This window comes from Acipenser ruthenus, chromosome 52 (genome assembly GCF_902713425.1).
Source record: "Acipenser ruthenus chromosome 52, fAciRut3.2 maternal haplotype, whole genome shotgun sequence".
NCBI lineage: Eukaryota > Metazoa > Chordata > Actinopteri > Acipenseriformes > Acipenseridae > Acipenser > Acipenser ruthenus.
This window is the reverse complement of record NC_081240.1, coordinates 7,941,572-7,954,117: the sequence shown is the minus strand read 5'-3', so window position 1 is coordinate 7,954,117 and position 12,546 is coordinate 7,941,572. Positions and strand designations below refer to the sequence as shown.

The 12,546-nt window shown below is 37.1% G+C and overlaps 1 protein-coding gene across 2 annotated transcripts; it reads right to left on the bottom strand.

Moving 5' to 3' along the window:
* Window positions 1-319: 319 nt before the first annotated feature.
* Window positions 320-4,607, bottom strand: LOC117433049 (GTPase IMAP family member 9-like). 2 transcript variants are annotated; one of them, XM_034055089.3, is made up of 3 exons: window positions 4,479-4,602; window positions 1,754-1,823; window positions 320-1,418 (listed from the first exon to the last, which is right to left on the bottom strand). In XM_034055089.3, coding segments are annotated over exons 2-3 (876 nt in total). In that variant the 5' UTR covers window positions 1,755-1,823; window positions 4,479-4,602; the 3' UTR covers window positions 320-543. The 2 variants fall into 2 exon arrangements, with proteins under 2 accessions (XP_033910980.2, XP_034766793.1); XM_034910902.2 differs by lacking the exon at window positions 1,754-1,823 and having other exon boundaries at window positions 4,479-4,607.
* Between the last annotated feature and the right edge of the window lie 7,939 nt (window positions 4,608-12,546).

The window sequence follows — 12,546 nt, the reverse complement described above, 5'->3', positions numbered from 1 at the left end:
TTTAACAGAAATCCTGTACCTTGTTTATATTGAGGACAAAATTAACTCGCTTTAAATTTTGGTCTTTCTTTAAAAAACTGAAAAAAGTTTTAATAGTTTAATGGTAGTCAGTGTGGTCATGGGATTAATTTAGTTGGAACTGCACCATTTCCAGCGCTCCAGTAAAGTGTGTTATCCTACTGTGTATAGTCACCGCAGGGCGATATTAACCATGGTGTCAACACACACATGCAAACCAGCTGTTAGTCTCAAGGAAGGCTTCTATACTTGTGATTACATTAAAAGCAGTGTGAGGGTGACAATATGAAACACAATCCAGTTATTTGTTCAGCATTTTATTATATTAAAGTACACATATTATCACTTCAAACAGCTTCCCACTATAATAAAGCTATTGGTGGTTGTGTACTTGTCAAAGCCCACCCCCAAATCACAATATAAAGGTATAATTAAACCATGCATTTCATTTGGAGGACACATTTACACTCCTGTCACACATGGAAACATGGCGCAAGAATGTAAAATCGAGAGAAATCCACTACACTATGATACACAGCAGGATTCCACTTTCTGTGGTTGTTTTAGCTGTTCTGCCATACGTTTCATATTATCATCATTTATCTTATTCATCTGTTCCATCATCATGGTCATTTGCTTCATATGCGCCTCTTGCATCTTTGCTATTATCTCATTTGCTACATTCGCCTGTTTTAACTTTTCTGCGTCCTCTTCATTCTTCTTCCTAAGCTCTTCAATTTCCTTCTGGTGCCTCGCTTCATCTGCCTTTCTTTTCTCCTCCATCTCGTACAAATCATTGGAGAAGCATCCACCGTTTATTTTCACCATGTTCTCTACTTTCTCCAGAAGTACTTTGGCCTGCTCCTGATCCTTAAGGTCTTTTCCATTGATCGCATGAAACCTGTTCCCACACGACTTTACCAGCTGCTTGAGGTCCTTGTCAGCCTTGTTAAGAAACTCCTCAATTGTCTGGTCATCGTCATCCAGACAATCCTTGTGAGTGAAAAGCACCATCATGTATTTCAAAGCGCTTTTACCGAAAACCTCCTGGATGATCTGGACAGTTTTTTGCTCTTCCTCGGTGTATCGACCCAGCTTCAGCACCAGGAGGAAAGCGTGGGGTCCCGGCGAGGACTTCTGAATGCATTTCACAATCTCACTTACAATTTCCACATTGGAGAGCTTTGTGTCAAACAAGCCTGGAGTGTCGACCACAACAACACGTCTCTCTGCAACTTCTCCTTCTCCCCTCGCACAGTCCTTTGTTACTGAGGAGTCGCTGAATGAAGATTTAAACTCCTTCTTGGCCAGGAGTGCATTTCCTGCTGCACTCTTTCCAACGCCAGTCTTTCCAACCAGCACCAGCCTCAGAGTGTTCAGGTCACCTGTGTTGTCAGACACTGCAAAAAAAGTTATTTCTATGGATTAAAAAATATTATTCCACTAAACTGCTGTAAAATACTTGACTAATATTATACAAACAATTTAAATACCTCATTGTTTGAGCTTTTCACTTTAGTCATTGATTCCATTTTCCTGAGAATTATATTTCTCATGATCTCGACCAAACGACTTGTACTGTTGAAATCCGTAGATAAATTAACTCAGGAAAACAGAAGTAATGACTTCAGTTTTCATGAGATCCTGCGCTAAATGATGTCAAGATCACAAGAATTTTATTTTCAATGATTTAATGGAAGAATATTGACATTTCCAAAGAAGTAATTGAACTTACTGTTTTTATATTTCTTCTCTGGACTGGTTGTTCCAGTTCTTTATGTTGCCTTTATTTCTGTCTTTCTTTGCTGTACAGAAATATAAAAATATATAAATTAAATATTCTGAACTAGTATAGCATGCTAGTATATATATATATGTCAATGTTTGATATATATGGATCGAGACATATATATATATATATATATATATATATATATATATATATATATATATATATATAAATATATAATTATATACACACACACACACACAGTGCCTTGCAAAAGTATTCAGACCCCTGACCAATTCTCTCATATTACTGAATTATAAATGGTACACTGAAATTTCATTCTGTTTGATATTTTATTTTAACACTGAAACTCAAAATCAATTATTGTAAGGTGACATTAGTTATGTTGGGAAATATTTTTAAGAAAAATAAAAAACTGAAATATCTTGCTTGCATAAGTATTCAATCCCTGTGCTGTGGAAGCTCCCAGTTTACACCGATGAAAGAAATTGCCCTAACGAGGACACAATTACCTTACCATTGGCCTCCACCTGTGAACCACTAAAGTTGCTGTCACATTTTCTGGATAAAAACCCCACTGTTGAAGGATCATTGGTCAGGCTGTGAATCTGAAGGAAAATGAAGACCAAAGAGCATTCTACAGAAGTTAGAGATAAAGTAATACAAATGCATAGATTAGGGAAAGGGTACAAAATAATATCCAAGTGTTTGGATATCCCAGTGAGCACAGTTGGATCAATAATCAGGAAGTGGAAGCTGCATCACACCACCCAGGCACTGCCAAGAAAAGGCCGTCCCTCAAAACTCAGCGCTCAAACAAGAAGGAGACTTGTGAGAGAAGCCACAGAGAGGTCAACGATCACTTTGAAGGAGCTACAGAGTTCAATGGCTGGGAGTGGAGTAATGGTGCACCAGTCAACCCTATCAAGAGCTCTGCATAACACGGGCCTGTATGGGAGGGTGGCAAGAAAGAAGCCGTTACTCAAAAAGTACCATCTGAAAGCACATCTGGAGTTTGCCAGAAAGTGACCCAGCTGCGATGTGGGAAAAGGTTTTGTGGTCAGATGAGACCAAGATAGAGCTTTTTGGCCAAAACTCAAAGCGCTATGTGTGGCGCAAACCTAACACTGCCCATGCCTCAAGACACACTATCCCTACAGTGAAGTATGGTGGTGGCAGCATCATGCTGTGGGGATGCTTCTCATCAGCAGGGACTGGGCATCTTGTTAAAATTGAAGGAAGAATGGATGGAGCAAAATACAGGGAAATACTGCAAGAGAACCTGCTTCAGTCCGCTAAAAAACTGAAGCTGGGAAGAAATTCACCTTTCAGCAGGACAATGATCCCAAGCACAAGGCCAAAGCAACATTGGAGTGGCTCAAGAACAAAAAGGTGAATGTCCTACAGTGGCCCAGTCAAAGTCCTGATCTCAATCCCATTGAGAATCTGTGGCACTATTTGAAAATTGCGGTCCACAAGCGTCGTCCAACCAACCTGAACAACCTGGAGCAAATCTGCCAAGAAGAATGGGACAAAATCACTCCGACACTGTGTGCAAAACTGGTACATACTTACCTCAAAAGACTTAAAGCTGTTATTGCAGCGAAAGGTGGCTCTACCAAATATTAATGTGTGGGGGTTGAATGCTTATGCAAGCAAGATATTTCAGTTTTTTATTTTTCTTAAAAATACTTCCCAACATAAAATCAATGTCACCTTACAATAATTGATTTTGAGTGTGTTTTAAAATAAAATATCAAAACAGAACGAAATTTCAATGTTCCATTTGTAATATGAGAGAACTGGTCAGGGGTCTGTATTTGTGAACCGCTGCATAGCGTGTGTGTATATATATTATATACATTCTAATACAAGGTAAAATCAATATAATGCAAGAGCTCATTTTTGTGCTTCATTTGCTTTTTGATGTTTCTTTGTTTTTTTCGTGCTGAAGCACACCTGGCTTCAGATGGAGAGTATTTGCTTACTATTGCGATTGAATATCGACAAACCGATTTTTTTTTTTACGCTATGCAGCGGTTCACAAATACTGTACGCAACACTCCTATTATTCATTAGAGATTAGGAGGTAAAGTCGAGAGCCCCTTAGTAGTCCAACTGAAAGCCTAATGCAAAATATACCGGTATATATTTATTTTTTCAATAAAAAAATATACAATTTTAATAACGCTTTGGTTAAAATGAATGTTAGGCTACATGTATTACAAAAGTAAGTAAGTATCAGGACCCAGCTGAGCTTACTAACAATGTGCCTGCTCCAAGTCAATACATCAAACATTGATGTATATATACCAACAACCATCAATCTATATCTATCTATCTATCTATCTATCTATCTATCTATCTATCTATATCAAATATCAATCTATATATAGCAAACATTGATGTATATATATCAAATATGAATCCATATATATATATATATATATATATATATATATATATATATATATATATATATCAAAGTTGATATATTGCCTGTTTGGCACCGCATAAAATTATAGATAGATAGATAGATCGATAGATAGATAGATATGACGTTCCAAGCTCCAACTAAAATCTTTAACCCGTCACCCTTATTCTAATTGTTCATTATTCATTCTTATTAAACTAAATAGGTTTCGAATCGTGGTTATTACGTTCTTCTAATAAAAAAACAAACAAATACAATTGCTGTACAAATACTCACTTTAACAGCAGCTGTGCTCCCTTGTCTTTTTCTGATACAGTGCTATAAAACGCTAGCTGTTCTTTCCTTTTATAATGTTCTGTGGTTAGTTCGAGCGCCGCCCACTTCAGGTTGATGCGCAGTAAAAATATTAGGATGACAGTGTATGTAAAAAATGAAAGGCAGCCTCATGGATAGCTTACCTAACTTGAATTAATTATAGAAAATGCAACCGTGATCAGTTTTAGTCATTCTTTCACACTTGTGAGACTTTATACTCAGTGTTGACGATGACGTGAAACTGGCTTTTGCAGTGCTCTCCTCAGCAGCAAGTGCAATGCTTGCTGAGGTTTGGCCGGCTGTTGTGTTGTAGACTCCCTCCACCGGCAGCGGGGCTTCTCCCTCTCGCGCTGGAGACAGCGGGGCTGCAAATATGCCCTTAGGTAACCAAATGAGTTGGTTCAATTTAACCAAAACAATGTCCAAATAATACACAGCGCTCTGCCTCCTTTCCAGTCCAAGCTTCACTGCAATACAGAGCTGAGAAATAACATTAAAACTGAGCAATTTATTCAACAAATCCACATTTCCAAATAAAAACTACTGGGAAATGCTCACATAGCAAAATTAAAGGCGTATAGGCTACTGATAGTGCGAGTCATAAACACAGCCAGTGTTTCTCACTATATATTTCAAATAAATTAATATTTTTACAGTGCCTGTGTCACGGGTGATAATCGGTTGGGGTTGTGAACATTATGTTGCATATTTATTATATTAGTATTTGTTTGTATTTATTTTGCACTTGTTTGGTATTGCAACGAACAAAAAGCTGCGGATGATCTCGTGGTTAGTACTTCAGGACTATACCAAACTAGTACGCTAGTTAGCACTAATTGCAACGAACGAAGAACCAGATAGTCCCCAGGTACGGATTAAAAATGTCCCAATAGCAATGATGACTGCTGCCCCCTAGTGGTTGCTGATATACGGTACTATCAAACTCTTTAGACTGCATAGAAGTTACCAAACTCACTCAAATTAAAACGAGAAACATCATTAAATTCACGTTTTCTGAAACCATTAATAAAACCGATATCAAATATAGAATACAGAATATTTTTAGCAGAGCTTTCAATTTTTATTAAGTCATGAAATAAACAGAACTATTCGTTTTTATTAGTCACTGCTTTGAAATCATGGAGGTGGATATTGTCTTTATCCTACTGGATTGGATATTAAGACGTCTCCTTTATAAGTGTGCCTCCCTGGTGGTTTGCACCCAATCATTGGTAGGTTTGTTACACTGATATTAGGATCCAAATGATCTATGCATGTTATTTTCATGACAAAGGTAACAACAGATTAACACATTACTACATTTATAGGATGTAAGGAAAACAAAGTGTGTTCAGTGTGTAATGCAAAGGAACAATGATTCTTTAACCTGTTAAAACCCCAGCCCCTCACAGACAATTCCGCCTGGGGGGCTGTGCCCTTAAATAAATCACAATATCTTCCAAAGTATAGACAGCACAGGCATGGTTCAGGGCTTGAATTCAAGGTAACCCCTTGGGCATCAAGACTAAAACCTCAGGTGTGATAAAAGTCTTACTCAGTACCACACTGGAAGGAGATATCCAGAAAAAACACATAAAAAAACAACAAACGCTTTTCATTTTTTATGTTCTATAGTCATTTTTTCAACTTGTAGCATATGAAAAGAGCCAGATTTTTTTCCAGTGCTTCACCAACATGTCTAATATACTGGGTAAAAATTTGGAACTGTTTGAACAAAGGGATCAAATTCTACAGGAGTTTTTACAAAGCTAAGCCCAAGGGTCCCCAAACCTCTCCAAAAATAAACATTGTGTAAATCTTTATGTCAATTGATATACTAAGTTCTAAAAGGGATGTTATCTTCTGGCACCTCACAGGCTAGCCATTGCCACAAGCATTTGCCTTTGAAAGGTTTTTTTTTTTTTTTTTTTTTTTTTTTTTCCCTTATCTCATTCAAGAGGTGGGTGTGTTTGTTTGCACATCAATTACTCTGTGATGTATTGGGTTACAAACACAGTAAAGGCATGAATGGAACGCTTGTGACCTCCCCTACCACGTGATCAGGGAGATTTCATCGTCATGAAGGTTGTAAGACCACAGCAGCAAAATGCAAGCTAGTCGATTGCTTTTGTTTTGAATGCATGGGGGTACTAGACACATTGTGAATGGGATATCTCAGCGGTGAAATGACGGATTCGAAAAATTCCTTCGCTGTTTGACGGTAGGAAAACAACGATTTTGATATCGAGTCAGCTTTTTTCTCTTTTGCTTTTGTAATAATATTAAAAATGAGTTATGAAATATAATATTTACGTGCAGTTCCGTGTTCCGCCGGCGGGACAAGAGGGGCGTAAAAGGTTAAATTACGTTTATTAAAATTGAGTTTTACTTTGGGTTGATTTTTGAGTTCCAGATTTTTTTATATTATTTGAAGTTTGATATTTTTTTTAACTCGACAATTTATAGTTCTCAAGTGTTACTCTGTCTCGAATAAATGTAAGTTGCATACATTGTGACTTAATTTAAAAGGATTCTCAGAAAACCATGTTCATGTATTTAATATGGGCTAATTTTTCGAAGCTTTACATAAATCGTCCCTAGCATATTATTTTTAGAATGGAGGAACACACCCCATAAATATGGGGCTCCAAGTGTAAAAAAATAAAATAAAAAAAAAAACACAGATCACAAATTCAAAATTTCAAGTCAATATGACAATTAAATCTGGAAAACACAATCTTCAATCTTTAGATTTATTTATTTTATTATTTATTTTTTTTACACTTGGCGAGACAACATTTAGCCTAGCTGACACGTTAATTCTGGGAACTAACAAATACATCCGTGAATACAATACATGGAACTTGAATCTTTATTTTACACTTGGCATCAACATTTAGCTAACAGATACATCTAAAATATACGATCTTTCAGCATTTTAAAGCAAGTTAAATCAGATCTAAACAGCTCGGATTTAGGTACGTGTAGTCTTACGTTGTTTCTTATTTGTTTCAGATAGAAATTGCGCCATGACGATTTGCAGTAAAATATTGACCCAAGGTTTCTTGTTATCAATACGTTCTACTTCATAATGATATGCGATCCTCTTTCGTTTGGTTTTAACAGATTACCTGAAGTTATAAACAGTATAATTTTATAATCATATTTAACACCTGACCAAATACTAAATGTAAGTAACTATGATTAAAGACGTTTGCTCGGCGAATCAAAAGACACTTCTGCTTCCTCGTGCGTTCATTGCGTGTGCATGAAGGGCAGGGGACTGGCTTGTGGGCGGCACTGGTCTGTTTTGTTTAAAAGGCACGGAGGAAGAACTGGAGAGCTACATTGCAACGCAGCATTACTGAAGACAGCAAGCATGGACACGACTACAGGCGAGTACATTTTAACATCGCGAATAAACCCAAACTGTATATTGCGGAAACCATAGCTGGGACATATGGTGGTAGATATTGGGTTTGTTGTTACAGTAATCATGCCTTTAAAAGGAAAATACAAGAAATTGCGTCTTTTCATCAAAGTGCTAGGGTTCAAAGAAGTTGTAATTCTAAAAACCGACAGTCACCTGTTTTATGTATAGGCAACATTAAAGTTGTTCCTATCGATTTAAAATACGCTATGTGGCTAGTTTCTACATGCGTACGATGTCTTATTGGGCAAGTACGACGTTGGGAGCAGAATATACGATAGAAGTAGCGTTTCTAACGTATTACCTGTCGTATTCCACTTACACCAATTTATCTGTCATTTACCTCATTGAACTTTGAGAAACATGGCTGCTCTAATTTGTGCTCTATATTTAAGACATATAAGCTGACCATTACAGCGACCAGAGGGCATCGGAAGATGTGTGCGCAGTATCTTTGACGTGGTTTGTGATCAGGATATTACAGTGAACCGCTTGAAGAGAGAGGATATGTGACAGACGTCTCCAATATTGCAATGACTAAACTGGAGCTCGGTTCAATATTGAGAACTTGTAACTACAAATACGATAGGTCTTTCGATCAGTTATCCCCTGTTTCTATAGTCCAGTCAATACGACAGGTCGGCTTACAAATCGTACCCCATCAAATGCAAATACATGAACCACGCAACACAAGGAATGTATTTGAATGGTCTTGGAAATCAAATTTGCGTAATTATTAAATTAGTGATTTAGCAGACGCCGATTAACAAATCATTTCTTACACGAGATAGAAATAGGTTTAAGTGACCTAACGCCACATTTTAATGTATGCTCTTTATATAATTGTATATATTCCTATGTAATGTACACGTTTGGAACTGCATCATAAACACAGCAGTGTGTTCCTAATAGTTATTTAAGTCGAATTTAATATTGAACTACGTAATCATATGTTGGAACACATGCGACACATTTATATATATATATATATATATATATATATATATATATATATATATATATATATATATATATATATATATATATATATCTTTATAAACGAGCCTAATTAAGGCAATTGTGTGTTGTGTTAGACAAACCAGAAAGGAAAATCAGTAATAACATCTGCAGAAACCGCAACAAAAATAAAAATAAACATTATACTAACAGAGCTCTCTTACAGATACTGCTACAAGATGTACACCTTAAAGTGTGTGTGTGTATATATATATATATATATATATATATATATATATATATATATATATATATATATATATATATATATATATAAACAGCCGTATAATGTTTTCCTCAAAGAAGAATAAAAGGACTGAATATTGCACAAAAAATAAATGCTGCTAGCGGACTAACATGGGATGAAACACCCGCACCATCGGCAGAAGAGAGGGTCACTGTAATGTCTTAATCAATTTCAGTTTTCAATGTTGTTTATTTATAGCGCCTTTCATACACCTCAAAGCGCTTTACAGGTCTGAGAAATATGCAGTATCAAAGTAGTAAATTACAAAACAATAAATCATAATAACAATATCAATAAAACAAACCATGTCAAAGATCCTGCGCACCCATCTTCCGATTCCCTCTGTCTCTGTAATTGTCTCAGCCTATGCCTTGAATACACCACATAAATCACATCAGCCATGTTTCTCAAGGTTCAATGACTGTCGTGTTTATATAGTAAGTAAATTGGTGTCGTTGGAATACGACAGGCAACACGGCTAGTGCGAGCAACATGTGGTAATCTCTTTCGTGTTTTGAGTACTGTGCCTTTTTATCAATGCCTCGTTCCGAGTATTGGAGATCATGTTTGAGACGTTCGGTGTAGACTCAGAGGGAGGTCGTATGTGTTACTGCTCCTCTCCTCATTTAATTTAGACAATTTTGTGCAGCTGCTGAAAACTGGCACAAGCTGTGCTTTTGTCTACACCTAGCGGAGAGCCACATTTTCCAACACTTGCCAAGTCTGCCATTAATAGATTGGCTTTGCCTAATAGAGGGGTTCTCAAACTCGGTCCTGGGACCCCCTGTGTCTTCTGGTTTTCATTCCAGCCGAGCTCATTTTAAACGTTGAAAGATGGGGGATGCCAGATAATAGGCTATAGCTGTATACCATAATAATAATAATAAATAATAATAATAATAATAATAATAATAATAATAATAATAATAATAATAATAATAATAATAATACGACGACTACTACTTGCAAACTCTTCGTTTCAAAAACTTCCAATAAATAATGACAAACGCACACCAAATGTACACTGTGGAAAAAGAGGAGTGTTGTGTAGTAAGTTTTTTAAAAAAAAAAAAAAAATTTAGCCTGCTGGGGGAAAAATTAAAACGTTATCTGTTTTATTATATTTTAAAAAGAGAATAAAAACAGCACGCAAAGATTACGTGTATTCAAATCTCCGTGCCTCCTGCCTCCTAGCTGCGCGTGCACGTGATGTGAAACAAAACAAGGAGGCGTTCCGCAGAGAGCCGAAGGGGGGCGAGGGGTGCAGAAATCCCAGGGGATGCAGGATATTTCAGCACCGGTGTAGTGTTAGAAAGTGGTACACATACCAAAATATGACCCATGTAATGTCAACAAGTGGTATTTTGTCAGATTTTGGTACATGTGCAATCAATTGCGATCTGATGGGTGTTTCGCTAATTTGTGAAGAGGGTACATTTTTAGCTTTCTAATGAGTGCTTTGCATAAGTGGTACGTAAGTGTAACCCTTTCTGGACCAAGCATTTTTCAGTGGGATGCTCCCCCAGGACCTGGCATTTTTTGGCTGTATAAATTAGTTTTTTACAGTAGCGTCTTGGAAATGGTGACCTTTTTTTGAGAACACCTCTGGGGAACATTAAAGTACTTCAGAAACCATAGAAACTTTTCTTTCTTAACTATTTTTTTTAATGTAAAGTATTTATGTATTCTGCTTAGATACACAGATCAAAACATGTTATTCTATGACCCAAAGGACACTACAATACTTGCTGAAAGCTTAGTTGAGAAATACTTGTTTGGGCAAATTACAAGACATTGTTTCACCCGAGTGATTGCAATGACGTAATACGTTTATTCTCAGTGTCTTTAATATTATTATTTATATCTTAGCAGACGCCCTTATCCAGGGCGACTTACAATTGTTTCAAGATATCACATTATTTTTTTTTTACATACAATTACATTATTTTTTACACAGTTACCTATTTATACAGTTGGCTTTTTACTGGAGTAATCCAGGTAAAGTACCTTGCTTAAGGGCACAACAGCAGAGTCCCCCACCTGGGATTGAACCCACAACCCTCCGGTCAAGAGTCCAGGTATAATGAGGATAAACACTGCTGTTTAGGAATGGAGCACTTTTTTACAATACACACATTCCATTTACATACAAACGTTTCACACGTCTGTGGTTTTACAGACGAGGCTGAAGTTGGCTTCTTATTCACCAGCTTCTTATTCGCCAGCTTCTTATTCGCCAGCTTCTGATTCGCTCAGCTTTTAGTGCATAAATGTATTTGTCTATGTTGAAGAAGTAGCCTTGAATTTAACTGGTTAAATCACTTTGGTCCACCGATTTCTCTGCCAGTACCTGACAACAGCCTCCCCCTCTGCAAGCCCCACTTGTATTTAGCCCTGCCCAACGTGTTTTACTGGGGAAGAACAGCGGGTAAATATGCCACATATGCCAATCACTCAGCATCTTATTCACTCTTTATGTATCTATGTTGAATAAGTAGCCTTGCATTTAACGTGTTAAATCACGTTGGGCCGCTGATTTCTCTGCAGGTACCTGTCGAGGGGCACCCCCTCTGTAAGCTACACCTGTATTTAGCCAGGCCCAATGTGGTTTACTAGGGCAAAACAGAGGGCAAACATGACGCATATGCAAATTGCACAGCTTCTTCGCTGGAAAAAAGCCTTGCATTAAAGGGTTAAATCACTTTGTGCCGCCGATTTCTGTACTTATTCAACGTAGATACATAAAGAGCGAATCAGAAGCTGAGCGATTGGCATATGTGGCATATTTACCCACCGTTCTTCCTCAGTAAACCACGTTGGGCAGGGCTAAATACAGGTGTAGCTTGCAGAGGGGTTGCCCCTTGTCAGGTACTGGCAGAGAAATCAGCGGCCCAAAGTGATTTAACCCTTTAAAAGCAAGGTTACTTCTTCAACGTAGACAAATACATTTATGCACTTAAAAGCCTGCGAATAAGAAGCTGGCGAATAAGCGAACTTCAGGCTTGTGTTTTACAGTGTATGAAAAGAAGACAGACGTAGCCATAATACAGTCAAATTTAATGTCATTTCTATTAATGTCACACTCTGCTTATTCTCATCAAATTGAAATGTCCCGGCCCGAATATAATGCATGCTGTGACTTTGATGTTGTGTGTTTTTAAAATGTATTAATGATCAATGCATTGCTGAGTCTGTTGCGCTCACGTATCAAGTGGTGTCTGGAATGATCCAAATACAATTAAAACAGCGGGTGGAGGCGTGAAATAAATAAATAAATATAACTTCTCTTATACAATTATTTCAATAGCGATTAATACCCTTTGCGGTCCATTTCA